Source organism: Psittacula echo (genome assembly GCF_963264785.1).
Source record: "Psittacula echo genome assembly, chromosome: 3".
Classification (NCBI taxonomy): Eukaryota; Metazoa; Chordata; class Aves; order Psittaciformes; family Psittacidae; genus Psittacula; species Psittacula echo.
The window spans coordinates 72,573,463-72,599,636 of NC_137736.1; the positions used below are offsets into that span (position 1 = coordinate 72,573,463).

At 40.0% G+C, this 26,174-nt stretch overlaps 2 protein-coding genes across 6 annotated transcripts in view; one reads left to right on the top strand and one right to left on the bottom strand.

Moving 5' to 3' along the window:
• The window catches only part of STK24 (serine/threonine kinase 24), a gene marked incomplete at both ends in the record, with an annotated part of 57,482 nt that extends 50,492 nt beyond the window's left edge, over nt 1–6,990 (top strand). Inside the window, 6 exon segments of the mRNA XM_080612940.1 lie at nt 780–965; nt 1,229–1,374; nt 3,559–3,682; nt 4,548–4,616; nt 6,395–6,531; nt 6,954–6,990. Coding sequence (XP_080469066.1) covers nt 780–965; nt 1,229–1,374; nt 3,559–3,682; nt 4,548–4,616; nt 6,395–6,531; nt 6,954–6,990 — 699 coding nt within the window.
• A 7,668-nt stretch (nt 6,991–14,658) lies between these two features.
• FARP1 (FERM, ARH/RhoGEF and pleckstrin domain protein 1) overlaps nt 14,659–26,174 on the bottom strand; it is a gene marked incomplete at both ends in the record, with an annotated part of 174,364 nt that continues 162,848 nt past the window's right edge. For all 5 annotated transcript variants that reach the window (XM_080613338.1, XM_080613337.1, XM_080613336.1 and 2 more), the window contains 8 exons: nt 14,659–14,740; nt 15,842–15,993; nt 17,287–17,394; nt 19,844–20,007; nt 20,492–20,604; nt 21,156–21,238; nt 22,331–22,420; nt 24,338–24,406. In XM_080613338.1, coding sequence (XP_080469464.1) covers nt 14,659–14,740; nt 15,842–15,993; nt 17,287–17,394; nt 19,844–20,007; nt 20,492–20,604; nt 21,156–21,238; nt 22,331–22,420; nt 24,338–24,406 — 861 coding nt within the window. The remainder of the gene's footprint in view (nt 14,741–15,841; nt 15,994–17,286; nt 17,395–19,843; nt 20,008–20,491; nt 20,605–21,155; nt 21,239–22,330; nt 22,421–24,337; nt 24,407–26,174) is intronic.

Below are 26,174 nucleotides of genomic sequence, written 5' to 3' on the forward strand. Positions count from 1 at the left end.
GGAGCGGAGGGAAGAAAGGTGGGGGGGGAAGTGGACTTCGTGGTTCTGATTTACGGCCTGGGCTTAAACCACGACAGCTGTACAGTAAAAACAACTAAGGGACTCTGTACTGGTTAATCACATAAATCAGACCATGATAATAAGAATAATTTAGATGCAAAATTATTTACAGTAATGGTTTAAAATCTGCCTTTGCAAGTGTGCTGGTTTTAGCTGAGATAGAGTTAATTTTCTTCACAGTAGCTAGTGGGGGGGGCTATGTTTTGGATTCATGCTGGAAATGGTGTTGATAGCACAGGGATGTTTTAGCTGTTGCTCAGCAGTGCATGCACAGTGTCAAAGCCCTTTTTTCTCCTTACCCCACCCCACCAGTGAGCAGGCTGGGGGTGCACAAAAGGTTGGGAGGAGCCACAGCCAGGACCACTGGCCCTAACTGACAAAAGGGATATTCTGAACCTTATGGCTTTGTGCTCAGCAATAAAACGGGGGGAAGTGGGCTGGGCAGTTACTGCTCAGAGAATGGCTGGGCAGTGGGCAGTTGGTGATGAGCAATTGTTTTCGTTTGCATCACTTGTCTTGGGTCTTACTTCTCTCTCTTTGTTGTTTTCCTTTTTGTTACACATTATATTATTATTACTACAATTATTGTTTATTAAACTGTTCTTAACCCATGAGTTTCCTCACTTTTACCTTTCCAATTCTCTTTCCCCCCCCCCATCCCACTGAGGGGAGAGCAAGCGATTCTCCAAGCTATTCTTAAAAGCCTTTTTTTCTTACAGGCAGATATCTGGTCATTAGGCATAACAGCCATAGAACTTGCAAAAGGAGAGCCACCTCATTCAGAATTGCATCCAATGAAGGTTTTGTTCCTCATTCCTAAGAACAATCCCCCAACGCTGGAAGGGAACTTCAGTAAATCCCTCAAGGAATTTGTTGAGGCCTGCTTAAACAAGGACCCAAGCTTTGTGAGTTTCATCTGTTTGTCAGTGTATAGTAGAGAACTTGACTGGTTTCATGAATTACAGGAAAAAGTGCAGTTCAGTTTTTTAAAATAAGGCAACGTATCAGCAGCATTGTGGTTTGTTTTTTTTCTTTTTGTTTTTGATACCTTATTTAAAATCTCATTTCTATCACGACTGAAACTTGGATTTCTTAATCTTTTTGTAGGGAGTCACTTGGCACTCTCAAATGCAGTAAAGCAATATTATTTTGTTTTTTTCTTTCTAAGAGACCCACTGCAAAAGAGCTCTTAAAACATAAATTTATTTTACGAAACTCAAAGAAAACTTCCTATCTGACGGACCTTATTGATAGGCACAAGAGGTGGAAAGCTGAACAAAGTCACGACGACTCCAGTTCTGATGACTCGGATACGTAAGTTTGAGTTTTTAAAATACCCTTAGTAAATATAGGAGCCAAGTAGTTATTTCTAGCACATTTCTGTCTTCTGTTATCATCCTTGGTGAACTAATGAAATCTTGATTTTGGTATTGCAAGGGATTTCATGCAAGTCACAGTCACTGAGAGCAATTCTGTCCCATATTCTGTAATACCTTCTCTTTTATTTAGGGTCTAGGGTGCTTCCTAGACATAAGGCCAACTGTTAACTCCTGTTGTGCAGAAGGTGGGCCTTGCCCTGCATGGCCCAGCAGCAGTGTGCATGTGTACTGTGCTGTGTGTGCCCATGATCACCTAAGGAAGGGAGTTGTCTCTGTGGTGGCAGGTTGTCCCTCAGTTTGGCTATCTCAGTAAAGAGGCAGAAGTGTATCCTTGCATATAAGAGGGAATTAGTGGACAGTGCTTCCCTGATAATGGGGTTTTGGGGTACAAACCATGTTACCTAGGTTTTTCAATGAGAGGTTTTTACTAACCTTCTAGGAAGGTTGGGCAGTTGCAGCGCATAGTCATGAAATGTCAAATTATTTATTGAAAAAGGAGAAATGTGAATATTTCCAGATTTCTTTCCTTTACAATTTTTCCTTCTCTCCATCAAATTTTGATGGACATGTTCAATAGATTCATGTGTTTCCTTAGGAAACCAAGTTACAAATAATTACGACTCGGTTAACTTTTAACTTTGTGGGTCTAAGAGTAATTTTTAAAATAGTGGGTATCATCAGATTACATACTTCTGAAAATCAAGTGAAGGGACTGCCACAATTTACTCACAAATGGGTTAAATTTCTCACAATAAAGAAAACGCAACTATTCTCTGCAATTCCAGCCTGTGCGCTGGAATCAGCCTGGTTATGATTTCTTGGCTGCTTTTGCAGCTATGTATTTGTCCTATGTTAATAATGGCTTCATGCCTTCCAGTGATCACAGTTTCAGCCCCAAACCATGTCTGAGTTGAAACGTAAATTACTAGTCCTAAAACTGATTTCAGATCAGTTACTAACTGAACTTTGAGGTTACAGTTCATGTTCTGTGGGATATCAGCTTTTATAGCTTGTCATAGGAAAGTAGTAGAACTAGAATGGTTACTAAGTGCTTATGAGGCAATTAAATGTTATGCCTAAGCCTGCTTTCCCCTCCTCTGTTTCCACAACAGCTGTTGTATTAGGTGTTACAAAAGAGTGATTTGATTTGGCATGCTGGAATGCTAACTTTCCAAATTGGTAAATATTTTTCTGTTGGATCAAGTTATTAGAGCTAATGTATACAAGAAAGGTAGAACTGCCTCTTTCAGTAACAGCCAGAAGTTATATGTGACTTCTAGCAGGAATCTTGGGGAGTTTTCTTACACTGAGTACATGCTTTTTGACTTGGTAGGCTGCTCCAAATACTTTTTGTACAACCCTTTTAATTGGCAGTTTTCTTGCAGATAATTTTTAATTCACAGTTCAGACAGCAGTGAACTTAGAGAAGGGTATTTATGTTAATGAGAGGAGAAATGTAATGCAGTGATTGATTAGTGTCAGCATAAATGTTTTTGTTCTTTTAACTTAGCACAAGTTACAGAAAAAACCTGCTATGTTAGCCCCAAAAATGAGGCAAAAGATTATTTTTTTTTATGGTGATCTAGTTTAAAGCCATGACATACCTGTACTTATTTGGGCATTTTTGGTTTTTTGAAGTGGGAAATTTACCCTGTTAATGGGCATGAACTCTCTTCCTCAAAGGTATTCTGAGCTAGAGCCTACACTAGGTTTTTTTAGGCAAAAAAGGGAATTAAATCTTCTAATTTTAATCCCCTTCCCTAATGATTTGAGATACTCGCTAAAGCCAGTTTTCAGATAGCAATAGAACACTTCATGTTAGTTGGTTTATGTAACTTGGGAAAATGCTTTAAATCTGTAATGCCCCTTTTTCTCTTTGAAGTTAATTTCACTTCTAGTGAAGTATCTTTGGTTTTTCTGTTGTTTTTCTGTTTTGTTTTATTTTGTTTCCCCAAAACACCAATTACTTTTCATACTTGTCTTTATACTTATTGGCCCGTGCAGTTGAATCCTGACTTTGGTCTTGACTGTAGTGTATGTTTAGCGTGTATATTGAATGAAAATGGACAGTAAGGTGTAGGTAATAAAACTTTTTGTATTTGTTTTCCCTCCCTTGAAGTGAACAGGATGGCCAGGCTTCAGGTGGGAGTGATGCAGGAGAGTGGATCTTTACAATAAGAGAAAAGGACCCCAAGAATCTAGAGAATGGAGCAGCCCAGCCTCTGGAGTTGCAAAGAAATAAGGTGCTCAAAATACTGACTACATTATACCAGGAGATAATTCTTGCTTTAATAATTTAGGGGAGTGATTTTTATTTTACACCTTGAAAAGCATTTAAATTGTAAAACTTTCAGAACTTTCGCTAAAAATGTGTGTTTATTCTGCAGTTGCCTTTCACAAAACGTTTTGTTAAGTCCTGATGTTTGGGTGTTCTGTAAATGTGTCCTTTTTCTGTAGCTTGTGAAATATTAGCACTGGAGGAAGAGCAGGCAATGCTTTGTTTTAAAAGTCTTCCTTTTGTAAAGTAAACTTAAACCAGTGCAGTACAAAGATAGGGGTTTGGGGGAGGCTGCCTGGTCTCTTAGGAAAAAAGACTGTGCTGTAGCAAAAATAGGATGTGCATGTATCCAAAACCAAAATAACCAAACCTAAACCAACCATAAAAACCCCCAACAAAACCCACCAACAACAGGCTCCACAAAAAAACCCCCAGAATAGACCCCAGGCCAGACTAAGGGATGTTTAGGAGCTGCTCCATCATATTTTCTGCAGCCTGTATAACTAGGGCAGGTGGTTGCTACCGCAGCTGTGAAAATTCTGTGTGTGTGCTCTTATAAGAACTGGAGAAGTACAAGGAAAATATTGTATGATATGGGAGGAGCCTAGTAAATATCAGCAAGTCTGTGATTTAGTACCTGCTCAGTAGGATTGGGTGTATGGGTGTTAGGTTTTGTCTTTTCAGTTTTGAGCTTACATGTGTTTGAGGTGCTGTAGCCTCAGATAACTGTAGCATGTTGGAACTACTGTTTTGATTTAATTAGTAACAGAATATAATGAGGATGCTTTTCTCTAGAAATAAAATTGATCACAATTTTGTTTTCTTTAAAGGAAAAGGATATCCCAAAGAGGCCTCTGTCTCAATGTCTGTCCACAGTTATATCCCCTTTATTTGCAGAGGTAAGTTATTGCTTTAAAACTTAATAGGTCCAGGATTTATGTTTCTGAAAAATAGAAAAATATGATGAATGACGCCTGAGGTTTCAACAACCCTTTTGGAACATAATGTGTTACAGCTTTAGCTGTACCCTTTGCTTTCATGTATGCCTGCTATTAAGATCTTTGTTCTGCTTCTAATAGTACTTCATGTGCATGGTAGCTTGAAGCAATGAACATGAGAAATAGTGCAATAAAGCAATTAGAATTATTTAAACGGGGTGTCCTCTGTACTGGTTAGTCAGATTCCAGTGTTAAGTCAGCCTGACATTCTCCTGCGTAGAGTGGAGAAACACTCTAGGATTTATTTTTTTTTTTCTGGCATTCCCCATTGCAGTTCCTCAAGTATTATCCACTTGCATGCCTCTGCAAATTTTCTTTCAGTTCTCTACCCTTCCATCTTCCACACATTTTTCTGGTTGCTATGGGTCTCTTTTAGGTCTTCCTTCTCCTTTTCCAATACCAAGCATGATACAGGTCCTGCACCCAGTGTCATCTGCACTCCATCTTCAATTTTCATTCTTTATTTTTCATTTTCTCATCACCATGCCGTTTATTGCATGATTTCTAGAAATCTCTGCTCCAAGTTCCTCCTTCCCATGATACTGCTAACTAGTTGCTGTCATTCTTTACTTTTTTTGCCTTCCTATCTTCATTTTCAGTGTCATTCTTTTAATTGCCATTTGCTGATCCCTGTGAGTATATGATTCCCCCAGCACTGCTGTAGCAACACAAGTATTTTTCACTACAGTCCTTATTCAAATTGCCATTTACTTTCATCTCTATAACATGTAGAGGCTACAGAAGGTTTTTTCCTCACACACTTGTATCTTTTCATGCTGTATGAGAAGACTCTTGGTCTGGTATCTGCTGTTTAGTTTAGACTCCTCTTCCATGCAACTTCTGGAGGATAGCCACAACTTTCCCAGACTGTTCCAGAATCTTGTTTCAGGGTTTCCTTTTTCTTATGGGCATGATCACTGTCTCTGCTCTGGGGGAAGCCTTATGTTACATTTTCAGTGTTCCATTTATTTAGCATTCAAACCACAGGTATCTGCACCATCAGGAATTATTGCAAGTTAAGTTAGTGAGTTGCTCTATGGATCTCCTCCAGAAAGAACAAAGCTGCCCATTCGAGCTTTTTGTCATCATGGAGGTGTCAAAGCTTTTGGCACAGAAAACCAACTACTGTCCCTAAGTAATCTTAGTGAGGCACTGAGACCTTCCCTCTCAGCCTTCAGTTCCTGGCTGATTGTGGGATCCTTTGTTTTGGGGGCTGAGGAGAAAATGAGAGAGTACTCAGGGTACTCTGTTAATAGAGGTGATAGGGTGAAAACATTTTCCATCAGTGCTTGCACAAGTGCACCTGCAGTGTATACATACAGGTGTAAAAGTATGTATACTATAGTGAGTATGTATAAGCACCACATCTTGAAATTACACAGCTACAGGTAAATAGCGCATGTAAATAGTGCATCTTTCTTGGAATACTTTGTAATTTCTCAGTTGAAAAGGATATGTGAATGATGGAATACTTGTGAAGATGAATGACATCCTGATAACTACTGCAAAGACTAACTTCAGGATGAAAAAGGTCTTCAGGATGTGATGGTGTATAATGAAAGTCAAATCCTGGCATTGTGAACACTGTTGGTCACTTCCTTACGAGGTTTTGCTTTATATTGTTTATAGAAATATTTATGAATCTCTTACTAATGTATCTCTTCCTGGTTTTCTTTCAGTTGAAAGAGAAGAGTGAAGTGTGTGGTGGTAACACAGATTCCATAGAAGAACTGAGAAAGGCTATTTATTTAGCTGAAGAGGCTTGTCCAGGCATTGCAGATAATTTGGTGTCGCACCTTGTGCAGAGGCTTCAGAGGTAATGAAATTATTTCTCTAAAGGTTACAGAAAACTGCAGATTTGATTATGCAAATATTTGGCTAGTGTTAAATTGAAATAATTAATTTCTATTCAAAGAAAGTGAAGTGCTTGCTTCTACTATGACAGTGGCGAGACACTGAACAGTTTGCTGAGAGAAGCTGTGGCTGCCCCATCCCCACCAGTGTTCAAGGCCAGGCTGGACAGGGCTTTGAGCAACCTGGTCTAGTGGGAGGTGTCCCTGCCCGTGGCAGGGGGATTGGCACCAGGTGGTCTTCAAGGTCCCTTCCCACCCAAACCATTCTGTGATTCTATGAAAAAGGCTGGAACTTCAGCGCATAAAATGGAGTAACTTTTAGTTGCGGTTTGTTGCAGAACTCCTTTTTGAAAATCGCATCAATAACTTTTCTTTTCTCCTTCAGATACTCACTAGCTGGAGGAAGTACTTCATCCTACTGACCTCCTGTTCCTGATTTTTCTAAGACAATGAAATCCCACAGTATCTGCAGTGAAGGCGTACACCCTAATGTTGTTCCGCTCCTCTGTCATTGGAATGTCCTTTGGTGGAAGGACATTCCTAAACATAGAAGAGTGAAAAGGGAGTCTCTTGGATGGAGGCAGTCCTTTTCAGCAACTTAAAGCTATAATTTTTTAAAAAATGATAATGCACATATTCCAGGGAGGTGACTTTTTGTAAAATCTGAAATGTATATTTAGGTTTGTGATAGAGAAATTGAAGATATTGAGAAACCTCAGGTATCTTGCTTTAAGAATTCCACTGGGAGATGGCGTATGTTGGAATTGTGTACAGATATGTATATAATGTCTTTTTTAACTGAAAGCCTTTCAACGTGGATAAGGAATCACTGTGTACAAAATGGTAAAGTGCTTTTGTAGATAATGTTAGTGGGGTAAATATTTGACAGGCCGTAACTGAGTATTGCCTTGCCTTTATTACATGTAAATTTTGAACTCTGTGATAAGTGACTCTTGGTTTGATTTTCATATGTGAAGGATTTGCCATTGAAAGAGTTAATCCTGTACCATGGAACCTTCTACTAGTACCTCAGCAAAGACACAACTTTATTTCTCCAGTATTTCTTCCTTCTTAATCTATATTCTGAGCGTGACTTTCTAATTATGGTACTATTTCTGGTTGTTTTAATTCACCTTGTCTCTCAAAACTTTAAATTATTGTTTTTCCTAAAGAATAAGCTTTTAGTTTTTCAGTTTCAAATTGTGCCAATGCAAATTCTGAACACTGTGTATTGTTCAATTTTAGTAATAGGTGTTTGTGAAGCTTGTAGTGAAATTCAGATACAATCTTTTTTTCACCTGACCATGTTTCAGTGCTCACGCAAATAAATTATTACCTTCATTTCTTCTGAAATATTTCCATGAGGTGTTGGCTCTGAGCTCTGAGACAGTGGCATGAATTTCATCCTCATGCCTATTTTTATCATTAAAATGAATGTCTTGCAGTGTAAAAGAAAAATTATCCACAGACTCAATATTCGGTCTTGCTGCCTAAATCTGTGTGTCTCTTTACTGAAAGTGATGGCTACTGGACAGAAAGGCTGCAGAGTTGAGCCTGAGTAGTGTATACCATGTCCTATTACTTGTCTCCCCAGAAAAAAAGTCCAAATTTTGAGATTTCCACTGTTCTGAGTGCTCCTAGTAGCAGACTTAACATTTTATAGTGACTGGAAGCAGTAACATTAGTGACATGCACCAATGATTGGGCAGCATTTTGGTTTTTCACACTATTACTCTAGGTTCATCTTGTTTTTTTTCACCAAGGCTATATTCAGGTGCTGCTTATTCTTGTAGCTAGGAAAGCTCTTTTGCCTTGTTTTAATGAGGAAATTGATGATTTTATGTTTTGCATGACAGTGAGGTAATTTACCTGTTTAATTTAAAAAAAAATGAATTTTGGAGCAGAAAGGATTAAAACTTTTTCGAAGTACAGGTATATCTACCTGCCTTGGTACGAAAAGCCCCAGGTTATCTAATCAGTCTGGAAGCTGGTGAGGTGTCCTTGCAGAACTTCATATCACCCTCATTCTATGCATATAAATTGCCTTAATTATTAATGTAATAATTTAACACTACGAGGACACTGGAGCTATGAACTTCTGACCTGGTTGAAACAAGTTTGAAGAAATGAGTGGACACGCGCTTGTTCTCTAACCAGTGTTCTTAGACACAAGATGGTTGCCAGCATAAGGAGGTAGTGGTTTTCCTTTATGGCTACATGGATTTAAGGTAAAATGAACAATGCCTAAGTCTGAGCAATGGTTTATAATTCCTCTTTTATTAATATCTTTAAATACGTTGGCTTGTGTGCTCTTAAACATTAAGGCTAGGCTTACCCTTGAGGAAGCAAATCTAGCTCTGCTATTGCAAAACACGCCCCTGAATACAGTGCCGTGGGAAACTTACCTGTGACACCTCAGTAACAGAACATTCAGCCCTTCAGTAAATATGTGCTGTTACAGCATACAGAAACAAATTGATGTGTTTGCATTTGAAATACAGGTAGAGTAACAGAAGCTTTTCTCCAGTCATCTGTTCACGTAAGGATTTTAAATTAAAGTGAGTGCACTTGGGGATGCACAGAGCTCAGAGATTTAGTGGGGAAGTTAAATTTACAGTGCTGACTGAAACCTCAAGAATTTTTCAATCAGAAAATTGAATGAAATTTCAAGGTATGCTCTTTTTGAACAATCATTTAAAAAGTTATACACACATTTATTTTTTGAGTTGCATTTCAGTTGTGTTCCAGGACTGTAAGTTGAGGAAATACTTCTCAGAGTAGCTTGTGGCAGAATTTGTGTAGTGAATGTGTCCTTTGGTTTGGGAGCTTAAGATGCGTAAGAGCTACAGCAAGGGCAATTGGCCAAAAGGCTGGGACGTTTAGGAAAAGACAAGACCTCATTTATGGTAGAGATGTGTATTTTTATATGTGATATATAGGTTATTTAAATATAGGCTATCTTATCTTTGCAGCTATTCACTGCAAAAAAAGTGTGCTTTATCTTGACTGTAAAATTACAATCATTTGCTTTAGAAAGTATGGATGCTTTAAGAACCGGATCTATACTGGTAACGGAAGGGGAGCTTTGTTTGAAAGAAGTCTGTCCTCAGTTTCTGGGAGAAAAAGAAGCGTGTTGATATTTTAAGAGGTTATTTTATGCTAAAATCATGTCTGTGTTATAATGTTGCACTGATGATTTTTCTGTGCAGGCAGTACTTCACTTAAGTCTTGAATATATTAAGCGACAAGCTAGCCCTATTTATGCAAACATTTAAGTTAGTGGAACTGCATATTTGTCAGGGATTTCAAGATTAGGCATTAAATAAACTCACTGTTTAAAGAAAACAAAATCAGTCATTTGAACTGAAGGCTTGCTTTTTGTAAGTATCAGATGTGTAATCTATTTTTTTAACTTAATTTTCCGTGCAGTTGCACTTTGTTGATCACCAGTTTACTAAAGGATGACGGCACGACTGCTGTCATTCTGAATGCTTTTGATGTGCTAACAGAGCAGCTCCTCCTCTGAAGAGCTGCGGTTCCTTTGCAGCTCAAAACATTTTGTGTACATCCACATCAGTATGGACAGATGAACCAATTGCTACGGAATGATTTACCTGTGATGTTGCACCCTCGTGGTACAGGAGGAAGGTAAGAGCATGTGCATTGGCACTTACCTGCAAAGCAGTTACTACTGTGACTTCTGTTCCTTCTCTGTCCACTGGAACTCCTTCATCTGCCTCCGCTTTTAGTGTGCTTGTGAAATGTTTAGCTCTTACTACTTCATGTGGCATTCTGTGGTTTCTTTTTTAAACAACATGATACCCATTTGTAACAGTTTACATTAGCCTTACTTTTAAGGAAGCGTATTTTGCCTTCAACTATGTCACTGCAGGAACATTACCAGAATTGCTAAGAAGCATGGGGATAATGCAAGGATCGGTACAATCGCAAATTATTTTTCTAAGTTGCTGGGGAGGAGCTTGAAGTATAGCACAAACCTGCAAGCTTGCTCTTTTTAACTGTAGTTTGCAGATGTGCGAGTATCTGCAGTGGACAAAGTGTCTGCAATGGTTTCCTGCCTTCTTGGAAAGCATGATTACAGAGGACGATTCCAGTGTGTATGTGGTTTTCTGTAATATTGCTGTCTGTTTATAACTGTGTATTTAAGTTTTACTTTTGTCATTCTGCACCAACATCATAAAACTTGTAAACTACGTGACCTAGAAATAAAGAAGGAAAAGTTTAATGAAATTTTGCCATCTGAGTGGTCACTAAGATGAGATTTGGGGCTCTCCTCCCAGGCGGCGATGCTCCTGCAGGGTTCTACCTCAGCTATTGTCCCTGTGTTGGTACTGGTAAGCAGAAGGGTTATAAATTGGTGATCAGGTTTTAGTTGTAATAATCTTAGAATTTGTACAAGACAAAACTCTTGCATAAACTCAAACACTTTCTGAACACTGAGAATGTTTTTTGCCGTTGGGATATTTAATAAGCTTATTTCTGACAGATGGTCTAACCATGTGGGAAGTTTAGTTCTTTTCTTGATTAAGGTGGATTTTTTATCTCCACATGAGTGATTGCTAGTGTACTGTCTGGGTTAAATATGTGCAGCTCTGTATTACGGTTTGTCCTATAGCAAGACAGTGTGCCTTTACAGAGGGCAATGATTTAAAACCTGCTTTGTATTCCCCATCCTGCCAGCTCAGTGACACTGATGAGCTTGTGTCAAGTTGCATTAATGGAACCCCAAATATTGCATCCATAAGTGCTCATGTAAACTGTGACAAACCTTGTGACAGCTGCACTCCTGTAATTACATTTCATTAACATCTTCTGCTATTAAAAACAATGTGTGCTGTGGGTTTTTTTTAACTCCACCAACTTTCCTGTGTCCCTTGTGGGGAGGGGGATATCTGTGCTCTAGCAACTGCTGAGTCCCAGTATGGCCATCCCTATGGTTTGTGGGAGAAAACCACATAATTGGTCCTCTATAAAAAGGAAAAAATGCTCAAAATGGGTTTTTTTCAGGTTGTGCTTGTTTCTCTGTTTTGCTCTTGGCTGATGGAATAGTAGGATAGTGTACCTGGTTTTGCATCTTCCCTTGCAAGCCTTTTTCTCTCTAGTCAGACCTTCATCCAGATTTCTGCAATCGCAGCAGCTTTTCCTTTGCTTGCTCCCTTCCTTTCAGTCTGTCTTTTTCAGCAGGCTTTAGCTGAATTTACAAAGGCACTGGCATCTCAACAGCATTTAGTTAAAATTTTGTGACAATAGGTAGGCCTGAGGTACAGTGATAAACAGTCGTGTCTTAATGGAGGTTAAGTTGGAAAGCAATGATGGAGCTGTTTAGTTTTGTGGAAGAAAATCCCCAGGAGTCCAGGCTTTGCTGAGCCCACTGTATGCACTGCAACTTCCTAAGGTAATAAGGCTCCTGTTTTGCTTTTGTTTGTTATTTGAAGAGGAAACTGGTTATTCATGGTGAGTAATAACAGCACCAAGAGTAAATCTCTTAGTGACCGGTCTGAGGTTTTTCCACTGCTGCAACAGGAATACTGTATTTAGTCTTGGCTGTTCCCCAGGGACTTGCTGTGACCTGCCCTTCTTTGTGCCCCAGTGGATGGGATGACCAGCAGCATGCTGTGAGTTGGGGTTAGAAGCAACTGCTTAAGCCTCACAGCTTTCTAGTAAACTGCAAGTTTTATCCATACATATAGACTTCAACTGATTGTAAGATATGGCTATCATCAAGGCAGTCACCTTTATTCTCTTACTGTTCACTTTCAGCTTGGGGTTAACCTTAGGAATAAAGAACTAGGAAATGCTGACAAATTAGGGAAGTTCAACTGGTTCCATTAAAGAAGAAAAAAAAGGAATTACTCTGGTACAGAAGGAAGAAGAAGATAATCTATCTTATTTAAAACTTCTTATTTTCTATAGGAAAAAAATTAATACAAAAAGGTGAAACTCCTGAATCAGGTGCGTCCTATGAAACTGCAGCCACAGACTGCCTCTGCTCTCTGCCTGCGCAATACTGTCAAGTTGTTAATCTATCTCTGCTGTGAGCTGTCCCTGTCTCATCACTATACAGTGTCTTCTTCACCTTCCCAGTCAGTGCCGAAGTGCTCGTTCCTGGATGTTGTTGATACGCTGAGGCTGTTGAATTCACTTGCTTTGGCCCTACAGAACAAGGTTGCAGCCTGGGAATGGACAAGCTACTGGGACCTGACACTGGCACAAAAAGTCTTCAGATCTTTTTCTACCTACTTGCTAAGTTTGTCCTTCATGCCATAAACAGGCAGAGGTGATGCCAGAGGGTAGATGTGATCATTATATCAGTACTGATCAGGGGAAACAGCGAAGGAGAAGAGCAACTGGAAAAAGTTACCTCTCCAGGAGTGGGAAGGTTTCCACACAGCCAAAGGAAGTATGCAGAAATCCTTGTTTCTCTGGGTCGGGGAAATTGGCCATGGGGACTGTGGCTTGTCATAAGGGGTTAGGAGCCCTCCCTCTCCTTGGATGGGAGTCTGCATGTACCTTTGTTTGGGGGATGTGAGGGACACAAAGAAGGCTTTGCTGTCTCAAAACAGGAAGATTATGATCATATTGTGAGGTATTTTATTCCCTTTTGTTGCAAACAAAGCTGTCAGCCATTTTATACATTGCACATCATAGCTAAGCCATTAACAAAGTGAAGAGCTAGATGAAGAGAAAGTAGGGGTAGAATAGTCCCAGCTTTTTTTCTCATATTCAGGCCGCTCTGCCTAGCTCTGTCTCCTCAGAGGTTGCTAACGGGGATAGGTGTATTTCCAGCATGCTGAACTTGCGTTCATGGGAGTTTTAAATCACCCTTGTGACAAAGTGTTTCTTTAAATGTAAGGCAAAGCATCTAAGCATAGCAGACTTAGTGCTGCCAATCTTCTGAGAGGGGCAACAGCTTATCCAAACTAGGGTGTCAGCCAATGGTAAAGCTGGGTATGTGGAATGGGTGGAATTGCTGCTCTCTCTGCATACTGAGCATGTGAGAAGAGAGGGAGAGACTGAAACTCCAACCAGAAATTTAAAGTCATGCCAAGAGGTATAGCAGGCAGGATAAAAACCTGGGGCTTCAGGGGTACCCCCAGCTTACAGCAACTGCATTACCAAAACACTCTCCAAATCAATCACAAATAGCTGCAGTTCTCACAGCATATGGGTTTTCTTTCACACAAAACAGCAGAATGTCACCACAGCCTTTAATTTCTTCTTGTACATACCATTCACAGTACATGATCAGCCCAAATAATATTGCACTGGATTATTTTAAAAAGTTTTCATCTTGCAAGTAGTATTCACTTTTCAAAGCCAACAGATGAACAGTTTGGTCAACTTGCACCAAGAAAAGGGTTAGATAAGAATCCTATACTTTATTGATACCACACGGATTTGTAACCCCAAAGGGAGATGAGAATGAGCTGTAAACTGTTTCCTTGTTAAAGATAGAAAATTAGTAATTCCTTGCTGATTAAATGTAGAAAGACTGGGGAAAAAGATGAAATCTGAAAGTTATCTCATTCCTGTTAGACTGCTTGCTGTATATATAATTAATATTCTATACTGTGAAAGTCCATCTACATTTAAAAATCCAGCAGTCTACAGATTAACATGGTAAAAAAAAATAATATATTTTTATGAAAAGAGAAGAAATAGTGTTTGCCTCAGAGGAGAAAGTGTTCAGATTGTGAAGTCATCTTTTCTTTTTGTTTTAGGTGCAATCTTTGAGGCAACAAAATGTCTTTTGGCATTTGGCACTCTAATAAGGACAATATTTTAATACTGGCACAAGCTAAAAACAGCACAGAATGACAAAATACAAGACATGGAACGAGCCGCAGCCACTGGGGTGGTGGTACGCTAGTCTGAACGTACGGAGAACTTGCGTACTTAAACAGTTTTGCTGAGGAATTGCAACGGTTTCTGCAAAACCACACTGATTTTTGTTTCTTTGCTTTTACCAAATTGTAAGTTTTCCTAAACTTGGAAGGAGACAAGAGTTTCAAATGTCCTCTAGAAAATCAGCAGCTGCTGGACAATCAACACGGTGGCTTGTTTAGCCATCAATAGGCGTGAGGCTCTTTGTGACTCAGAGCTCGGGTGCGAGAGGCGGAGCTGGTGGCACTTCGGATCACTTCCATCCATCTGGGAGGAGGCACGAGGAGACACAAGCAAAAGAATGGTCAATTCCTAAGGATAGCTTTCTTGAAAGATACAGTCTGCACTACCAGTTGTAGAGAGTTTTATTTCCAGTGCCTACAGAAGCATCTCTGTAATTCACTCTTAAGTCTAGCCAAAGGCAAGAGGATCTAGATCCAAGTGACTGACAAATGCATATACAAAAGGAAGTTTAAAAACCCCCAAATTCATGAACTTAGGGTTTTACTCATTCTGCAGACACCCAGTCTCCTTTACTTTTTTTCTGGATGGGCCAAGTGATGACCGGTCACGACCAAACACTCTTAATTCTAGAGTTAAAAAATGTAATTTAGCAGCAGTTCCTACTTCTTTTTCCTAGAACTGAGAAGGGGCTTTTGTGCTTTTCCCTGTTCTACTCATTATCTCTTTCTCACAATTTGCCTAATTTATACTTTTAGACTGATATGGCTAAAGCTTCAAAATACCTTTCTTCAGTAAGAGATGACATTAAGATTTTTGATGTTAAATGTGTCACATAAAAGAGTTACATTAGTTCTCAGTACGAACAACCTCAAACTGCCATTTAGGAGGAGCAGAATCTGGTTCCTGGCTTTCCATGCATCTGAAATTCAGTAGGAGGTATAAAAATTCCATGCTGAAGTGGCATAAACACATAGTAAGAGTTTTATTTCAGGTGTTGATTTTCCATTCAGTTGCGCCAGAGGGAGTGAAGTCATTCTGAAGAGTCCTGTGATCTGTTTACATGCTTGCTGAAGTGTGAGACACAGAGCCAACCTGATCAATTTTGACTGGATAATTCCTGTTTTGTAGTGATGACTACACTAATCAGTAGTGTAGTAGACTGATTAGTGTGACACTAATCAGTCACAGCCATCACATCATCAAACCCAACCACTTGGTTCTAAAGTTATCAGATTGAAAACGTCTTCTGAATTTTAAAGGGTTCTTTCTCTCATTGTGCTGAACTATGTGCCTGTATTACTGAATCAATTTACTTCCATTCTACTAACCTTCTTTGGAATCTACTACCCATCTACTAACCTACTCGAATTCTACCAACTTCCCTCTCACAGAAGACTGACTTACCTTTCAAATGTGTATTCACTTTCAGCCCTGAAGTAGTACACGTGGGACTTGAAATGTAGCTTGAACACATAATCTTTGTGAATGTTTTCAGATTCAGAAGGGATGGTAAGTGAATATCCCAATAAAGGAAGGCTGGCTAAAGGATGATTGTCCTGAAAAGAAATAATAAAAAATGCTCTATGGTCAAATGCTCTTAAGTAAAGAGAGCACATAAAATGGAAGACACATACTCATTTTGAAGTTCATCATCATGTTTTCTCACATGCATGAAAAAGTACCAATTTTATACAATCACACTGAGCTTAATTGTCTTGTAGTTTCACCTTGCCTATCTTTATAGACCCTTCTCACAAGGATCTGCTGCAGGCTGATCCCATCACTGTTTCCTCACGAGAAAGTTGTCTGAAATCTCGACCATTCACTACTTTCAAGCTGACAAACATAAAGCCTCATCATCTGGCATCAGCAGGCACAGCACACATGCTCACTGGAACTGGGAAGTGAAAAATTTCTTCCTAATGTCTAATCTAAATCTTCCCTCTTTCAGTTTAAAATAATTTCCCCTTGTCCTATCCCTACATGCCCTTATAAAAAAATCCCTCTACAGCTTTCTTTTAGGCCCCCTTTAGGTACTGGAAGGCTGCTAGAAGGTCTTCCCAGGGCTTTCTCCAGGCTGAACAAGCCTAGCTCTCTCAGCCTGTCTCTATATGAGAGGCGCTCCAGATCTCTGAGCACCTTTGTGAGCTTTCTCTGGACTTGCTCCAACAGGTCCACGTCTGTCTTGTGCTGGGGGCCCTGGAACTGCCCACAGAATTGCAGGTGGGGTCTCACGAGAGCGGAGCAGAGGGGGAGAATCAATATTCTACAGGTATTTTTTTTTTTTAGTGCAGAAACTATCATTAAGGATTTCTATAGCAATGAAAGTATTGATGTAGCAACTTGAATTATTTTGTGTTTGTGTCCACCTTGAATACGGAGCTTCAAATGTCCAACAGATTGTAGACTTTTCCAGTGGAATGTTTGCTAACATGATTATTCATTGGCCACTGTTCTCTCTTGTTTGACTTAAGCGTCCACAATGGTAAACTAAATTGGTAAGTCACTATCAGGTCTTTAGTTGTAATATCTCAGAATTTCTATGCAAGCAAACTCTTGTTAAAACCCACACCACAGTTTCTGAGCAGCAGTGGTACCTGCTGTGCTTTTAGGGATGACAGACTGTAACTGATGAAAGTTGCAGGGAAGAAGTATGTGTTCTTCAACTGTCAAGCGAGCAGATAGAGAAAAGGCTCTGCTCCATGATCCACCCACTACTCAGCCATGACCAGTGCACCTGCTTCTCTCGCCTACAGCACCCCTGACTGATGGATGCTTTTCTCTCCCTCCTTTTTGAAAAAACAAAAGGTCTTTTCCAGCCCCCCCCACACAGTTGTGCAGTCTGTTACCTGGTGCGATTTATAGAAGAACATACAGAAGTTCGTGAACACCACCCAAAGCTTCTGCCACCCGTTGCTGTTCTTGAATTTTCTGAGGAGATTTCCAGACAGCTGGTTCTGAAACAGATGAGAAGAAGCCAAATAAAACAGTGAAGGGTACCTGCAGTTTAGTCATTGTAAGAAAAAATATCTGCCTTTATCTGGTTGCATGTGACCTTGCTGTACGTGAAAATGTCTTGGTTGAATGGATATATATTTCTTCTGTATTGTTCTACTTCTGAGTTGTATATTATCTAATATATATTGTTTGTAGCTGGGTACTTCCAAAAAATTCAAGCTACTATACTCATTATTTTTAATTGAGCTGGCTTTTCAGTATTACATTACTAAACATCAGTCTTGTTATTCTAGTCTGTCTTTGCTCTTTTTAAAATGATACTTAGAATGGAAACAGAAAGTCTGACATGAATTTGTGATGTAAAGGAAAATTATGACGTACTTTAGAATCACAGATAGAGATTGAGCTCTCAGTACCCAGTGAGTTCACATGGTAACTTTTCAAAGATTTCAAAAGCAAGGATTGTTAACCTTAGACTTAGCTGAATTCTGGATGTTTTAAGAAAAAGGAGGAGGAAGCCGTAACCAAGTACAAGTATTTAACCGCTGGCTCACTCAACTCTCTCCACATTGTGACAATGAGAAGTCCAGTGTCATTGTGCCTTGCAAATCAAGGGGAGTTCTCAGTGAATTAATTCCTTCCAATTCCTTGCTGACTGTAAGGGCTCTCACGTGGATCAAAATAGCTGTTTATACCATTCTCTTTATATAATGCAGAAGCTAACAACTTCATTTGTAAAGCTTAACAGTCAAAGTCTGGTGGTCCTGATATATCTACTTCAAATGAAATATTCTTGAAAATGTTCTGTTTTCACCAGTCTTGGACATACAATAAAGCCTTTGCTTTAAAATCATCCCCTTCTCTGATACCTGGACTGGTGCCTCCTTGCCCAAAGTTACAGGCGTACTCCTTAATTTTCTGTTACCTCATTACTCTGGAGGATATCATAAAAGGACACGCTTTGCATTCGGTACCAGCAGACATATGAAATGGGAACAGGCCGCTGATCACTGATCAGTCCAGCAGGTAGGGAAGTACAGTCACTGACAGAGAGAGGATCTTCTACCATGAGAGAGACAGAAAGGAGGGAGAGACACAAAGAAAATAAACGATAATGCTGAAGTGAGAGCCACCAACAGAATGACGTGAGCATGAGTGTAACCTGCCACGCATGGAACAGCAGTGGAGCTGAGGATGTTTTCACAGAACAATGTATGTCTCCGGGGTGCGTTTGGTCTTCGCTGCTTTGTTTGCATTCATTTGAGGAATAAAAATAAGGAACAATGAGCACTGATCTCAGACCAGTTTAACTGTTAGAATTGGTCACTGGTTTCAGTTTCACATCTATTTATAATAAGCCCTCTGCTTTAGGGAAAAATATGAGACCTTGGTCCATGCTGAACTATTCCTCCCTTGCAGGACACAAGGGTACACAGAGCAGAAAGTCCACCTGCACGGGATTGACATGAGACTCTACAGTCAGCGTTTTCTAGTAGAGAATAATTTTCTCTGTCATATTTCAGCAACAAACTCGCCTTCTGTTTAGAAACCGAGACAGTCACACAAACTATAAATATGTCTGTCCTTGCGTCTCTACATTCTGCATCAGTAATATGTCTTCTCTATTCCAATGGTAGCCTGATGTCTGAGGGCAGCCCAGTGAGTGCAAGTCCACTCTCAGTTTTAAGATTCCTTTTACCGTTTCCATTGAGCATACATTTCCATTTGTTGAGAACTGCGATAAAGTACTCAGAGCTCCCTGGAGACTCCCTTGAGTGAAAGAAGAACACCTAAGCCGGCTTACCACCTCATCCTATAACCTATGCTGAACGGGGAGTCTTTCATTTTAATCTTTGAAAAGTCAATGCCTGCATCTCGTCTGTGCAGTACAGAATTAAGGAATGCATATCAAATTGGCTTAGCTGTGACTGGGAAGGGAAAAAAGGATTTTCATTTTGAGGTGGAAAACGCAAATAAAGAAAAAGCAGATGAGACTGAGCAATGAGACAAGGTTCCAGAAAAGATGGCTAGGTAAAGAAAGTATGTTTGTTAGTAATACATGTAAGTAAAACTGGCTGCAGCAGCTAAAGACAATATCCTTTCAGCTCAAGCAATGACTTAATGCCTCTGTAACAGAGCATTAAGCAGTTCAACCTGCTTTAAATTTTAAAGGGCATCAGCATTTTTTTTGACAGTTACTTCTATGAAAATTACTGCTCTAACTGAAATTATGAAGATGCACTAAGGAGTGGATACGTGTTTCTTGACTGATGGTTTATGCCATCTTTTACAGATAATTAAATAGGTGTGCCTGAAACTTCCCCAGGAGGAGACAACGGAACAGGGAGGAGACAACGGAATAGTGCACTTATTAAGGAGGAGCAAAAAGGAAATTGTCATTCAAGAGCAAATCTGGAGCTGCAGTTCAGATCGTTCTGAGGTAGATACCTCCACAGCAATACTAAAGTCGATCATTGAAACACTGGTATTTCTGTGCCAGCAGACGTGCACCGTAGTGTTGCCACGGTGTGGTGACTGACGTTCGAGTGAGGTGCGGGATGCACTGAGGTCGTCCTCAGATTCCTGGTCTACAGTAGTTTCATCAGGAGACTCTATGAAATGCAGGGAAAAAGCATCTTTCTTCCTCTATGCAACAACATATATAATTGGAAAAAATAAACAAATCAATTCTGTCCACAATATTGTGAACTAAAACACACTTTTAAAAGTAATTTTGTGCAGATGTTAAATAGATTATATCTTTTTACGTGTTTCTGGTTTATGTGTTAGAATCAAAGACTAACTACCATGCTTTGTTGCTGCTTTTAATACCTTCCAAGGACAGGCACTGCCCAGATCTTGTTAAATAGTTCCTGGAATCTTTATGCTTAAGTCATTTCTCTATTCAGTGAAACTTTCTGCTAACATCAACAAGAACGTTAAAATGGCATATACATAAATATATACATATATATAAATCAGCTTCAAATCTATCAGTTTGACCTGTGGCCAGCATTTTTCACCATTTTACTTAGAAGCAATTACCAATCATACTTGACAAAAATGAATAAAACCTCCTCTCCAGCATTTACTTACTGTTGTCAGGTGGGCTGCTAGCCAGTAACTCTGGGGCAGGACCACTGCTTTTCTCTGCCAGGTCTATCGCCATCTGAATGTCCTCGGTCCACTTGTCCATTTCAGAGCGGGTACTAACAATGAAAATTCAGGTTTTATTCAATTTCATACAAGCTGGAAGCAAACGCTAAAAACCAGTCACAATCTGAGCTTACTTTTATTTCAAATAAATGAATTACAGAATCATGGGGAATGGTTTGGGTTGGAAGGAACCTTAAAGATCATCCAGTTCCAACCCCCCTGCCATGGGCAGAGACACGTTCCACTGGACCAGGTTGCTCATCCAACCTGACCTTGAACACTGCCAGGGATGGGGCAGCCACAACTTCTCTGGGCAACCTGTGCCAGCGCCTCACCACCCTCACAGGGAAGAATTCAGACACAAAATGCTAGGCTTTTTTTCCTAATAACTTAGGTTTGGTTCCTCCTTGCCCAAGTTACCACTCTATTCTGCCCATTCACATTTTTTTGTTTTTTAACAGGTGGCTTTCACAAAACAATACGCTTTTGAAACTGTTTTAAGAGAAAATCCAAACAAAATGCTGCCTCTGCTTTTTTGCCTGTCCCACTGTGAAAGCTGCAGAGATATACGGTTTATACATGTATGTTTTCCTCACTGAATTACCTTGCAGCAACAACGATGGACTGGTGTTGACCTCGCAGTGTTAGACAATGAGGAACCCCCCATTCCTCTTCACTTTCTTCTATCTGAGATATAAAAGCCCAAATGCAGTCAGATTGCAGAAGTACATATTTCTTAAGGTGAAACAGTGAACTGAACAAGCCTTTCCCATTGGGGAAAACTAAGAGAAATGTTCACAAACAATAGTTCGCAATAGTGAAAAAAACGGTGGCTTGAAGTTGGAAAAAAAGTAAGTTCTGCAATAACCTCTTACACCAAAAGCACGGCTTTTCTGCTTAGTGTCCAAAACCAGAAGGAAAATAGTGACGTTTTTATCAGAAGAGTGATTAATCATGCAAAAGGATATGTTAAATGCTGGATGCTGCAGCATAACACAGTTCTGTTGTGAACAAGTACATGCCAAGTGGACTACCAATACAGTGGATTTCTAGAAACCCTAGATAAAACTTGAAGCCTTGCAGGTGTTCAGAGTAATTCAGTTACAGCAGTAGTGATTACCTAACTCAGTTCTCAGGAATACAGTACTGAGTAGCTAGAAACCCATGAGAAGTTCCAGTGAAAATCATGGGGGGTGATGCAAGTGTTTTGAAACTAGCAAAAATATTTTTGAACTTGTGTAAGAGGAGGAGGTAACAAGGTGCTATCGGCTTCAATTCACTGCTTCCCACAAGAACTGTAACAAGAGCTCCAACACATTGCTGCCAGCTTCTCACCACTTCGGCTTTAAGATACGGAGCTGAAAACATTAGGAAATGTTTTTTAATGGAAGTTAGATTGTCGCTCCTATTTACTTGCACAGCACAGGGTGTCCATAAGCAATTGTTGATGAAATACTTGTAAGAATCACAGATAAATTTACGGTTTAAAAAGAACCCATCTCACAAGAAATTTGCATTACGAGGAAGCTGCCCCCACAAATGCCTTTTTTTCTCCACTTCTGCTATATAATCACCTTTGTGTAGAATGCTGCATGAACACACACCAAACCCAACACAGCCCCATCAGGCTCTGGAAAATGTAGCCACAACTCCTCTGAATCAGAGAACAGCCCTTGGCTGCTGCTTTCAGTCCAGCAGGAATTCATCAAGCAATGCAGATGGGATGACAAATGGCCACTTACGCACATATCCCTTAAGTTCAGTTCTCATGATACTTACTGTCATGCCATACAGTGGGAGATGCCCATGGACTTTAAACTGATTTGATGCTGTCAGGCCTCTACTTGTGTACAACAAGATATCATTAAACTAAAAAGCAAGAACAAGCATTATCAGGATGATGTTGGCATGTATGTATGTAGAAAAAAAAACATGGTAAATGAATGGTAAATATGGGAAAGCTTCTCAGTACTGGCTATTTGTATGGCAGTCCTAATGCTTGAATCCAAAATATTGGCTTCCACAATATTTCAGTACTTAGGATTAGCACCAGTAATTTCCCTGCCTTCCTTCCCAGCTGGTCTCAGACACGTTCCCACAGTTTTCCACTGGATATCTTATGTTGCCTTCTAATGCTAACTTCATATCTCTGGGTCAGAACTAACAAGCCACAACAGCAGTGAAACCAAGTAATGCGTTTTGCACTCTCCCACACTTTGAAGCTATGGAAGACAAGGGTGTTTCACCAATGTTTTCTTCTGATTTGTGTGGAAAGATAAGTAAGCACGACCGAGAGGTGTGTCCAACGTGATTTTGAAGTAAGTGGCTGTTACTCCTCATATTCAGAAGGAGAGGTACAGACGGCTTTAGGTTAGAAATACCAAGGTGAAGAGACTGAGTATCTCAATTTGTAGAGCTTCCTGCATGTTAACAGCAGTTGTCAAAAACACATCAAGTGATTTTTTTTTTGTTGCTATAAAATGAATAGCATATTTTCATTGTGCCACCTGGGTCAAAGGACTTCTGTCTCAAACCACACAGGTGCAGCAAGAAAATCACACTCTGTGGTGTAAAGCTGAGCTCTCACCACAGACATCTACAACCCAATAGCAGTAACTCTTAAGCTGTGTGGATCAGCCACTAGAGGGGGATTTAATTTTGCTAATGATTACACGTGCATTCAGAGTCCCAGAATACTGACCCGGGATTTTGCCTCCAAAAAGATTCTGGTGCTTGAGACAGACCAAAGACTTTTTTGACAGCACAAGAAACTGACTTTAAATATTTTATACAGGTATAATATAGAGCCATCATCTGGAAACAAGAATTGTGGTATGCAAGAAAACGTGCACCATATGCACTAGGCTTCTTCTTTGGGGCCTTTAAAAGCAGAAGATGATCCTACCCAGGTAGATTTAGCTGTTCTATCTTTGGCTCATTTGAAAGATTAAATGTCAAACATCCTGTAAAGCCTAGCACACTCGCAAGCTGCTTCTACACACCCACAGTCTTCACCTTCTGCACAAGAGAAGCCAAGGAAGTATTTTCCTGGACTAGAACTGTCACACTGGACTAAAAAAATCTATGCACTCAGCTGGGCATCCCCCTGGTGCCCTGGCACCAAGGGCTCAGCAGCAGCAGCAGGATGCGGAGCTTGGGAGCAAGCCAGCTGGCTGGGAAGAAGGAGGAATCACCTTTACAGTTCTTGTGGATCAGAGACTGATCCACATAACCTGAAAATGGTGCAAGTGATGGTGGGAGGAGATCACCTTTCCTCATGTGAGAGCCACAAAACCTATCTCCAGGTAAAGGCAGGTCCAACAACACACTGGGAGAGTTTGTGGGCTGAACCCTGGATAAAGTTGGTTCTGTAATATGCCCTGAGAACGTGAATTATCGTTCATACCACCAGGAGTTACTCTTTATCTTCCTTTCTGGATATGATCACTAACCCTGGTGCCACTTCTCATTTTATAATGACTCTGCTTTTATTTAAGATGATGTGCTAGGAGGCATAATTTTATTATTATAGTCACAGTGTCATATAAAAATTGCTTTATCTTTTTTAAGAAGCAGTTACACAGAGAATATCGGGTTTGGACAGAAATGCAAGTTCTTAACAAACAGCTACAAAGGTTGTTCTAAATTAATATATAAATTTATGTTAACTTAAATAAGGCTGTTTAAAAATACTTGCTGCAATTCACAATTCAAGTCTACCAGTATGTCTAATAGTTGCCTGTAGTTACATTTAATTATATAAAGAAAAACTGTCCTCTTGCTTACCAGAAAGAACATCCGTTGCTGTAAACCTTTTCCAGACAACTTACTTAGGCTGCCCAGTCGAATGAACTCCTGTGGGAAACAAATACAAAACAAATATGTATCTTCAGAAATAAAGATTACCATTAGTACTATGCAAACAAAAATATGACTACTTGGTCACGGGACTGACTTGACTATCAGTCACCAAGACATTTTCTTTTCTTTATTATATGTGTTAAAAATCTTATTTATAGGACAATTTCTTTCCATTCGTAACTGTCTTTAGGATGAACTCCTCCATAGTCTTTCATTCACTTTAAGAAAATTCAGCTGAGCAAAATTTTCTTTACCTAACATTGGTTCCTTCAGACAGCTCCTTCTTTCTGTTTTAAGCATTTTTCATGGTACAAATGATGTAAAAACTAACTATAAGTTGGCCTGTATGTTATTGCTTAGTCACTGGTAAGCTTCTGCTGTGTGTATGGCACACATAGCTCTTCACTGAGATGTAAAAATCAGCTACGCAAATCAACGTCGCCATCAGGAATGAAGGAAATTTGTCTGGCAGTGTGAGTTATGTGGGTACTATCCATGTCATATCATACAGTACATTAACTCAGATCAAACTGCTAAAGAATGTTTGGGGATGGAATTATAGGAAAAGTAGCACATTTGAAACTTTCAAAATGCTGAATTTCCTGGGATTACTGTAAACTAGACTGCAACTCTCCCTTCCACTTACCTGAAACCCATCAAAATACCATTTTCCAGTCACTCCCTCCAGCTTCTGCCAATAGGTTTATATTTATTTATTACAGTCTTTCTAAGGTCATTCTACTTGTAACTGTGAATGTAAAAGTCATATAAAGCATCAGAATCACCTGCAGCTTAGACATAAACTCTAAGATTAATCAGTTCAGAGAGACACTCTGGTCGCCTTAGGGTTGCTGTGATGTGTCCAGTTCCTCTACCTGCACTGTGTAAGGGCTAAGGAGTGGAAGAAGTGGCTAGAGGTGGTTATCCCTATCTCACAGTAGGCTCATGTTACCAGAGCAGCCATTGGTAGCCGTTGCTGGCCACCAAAGAATATTATCTTGATTAAAATGTATATGGTACCACCTAATAGCCACTTGCAGGCTTTGCACCACCACGGCAAGTGCTGTGCAAAGAAGTGAATCAAGAGCTGCAGGTCATCACAATCTGCAAGCACAATTGACCATGGGATGTTTTAACATTCAAGAGAGGAACCAGCTCAGTGGCAGTGGAGACCCCACTCTGGGACAACTGGAAAAGGATGGTTACCTACAGCCTCCTTTAGGACAGCAGAATCACCAGCCTAAGGTGAGACTTCTCCTCTGAGATGTGAAATTCAGCCACTTTAGAGTAAACACAGCTGTGGGCGATAGTGGCATTTGCCTGCCAGTCCGGCCTGCACTGGGGCAGGGACTTCACTTGGAGCCAGATAAGCTGCCAAAAGGCTGGAAGCAGCAACATCTTGGGCATGTGCCAGAGTATAGTGGCCAATGCTTTCTGCCTTGGCAGGCAAACAACTTCCGCACCCCGTCTGCCTTCTTCTTGAACTTCCTATGACAAGAAGGCTGCTTGGTCTTTAAATAGAATAGGGTAGCAGAAACACCCGATGACAGCCATTTAATTTCATGTGATAAAGAGATGCACAGGCTGTGAGGGGCTTGCCAAGGAAGTGTCTGTGGATCACTGGAAAGAGTCATGAGCTAAGGCAGATTCTTGGGAGACAGGGAAGAGACAAAGCGAGGGAGTGGGGAACAACCACAAATCTAGAAATGCCTGTGCCTGGCACTGCCTTCACAATGGCACATCAACTTCAAACCCCTTTTTT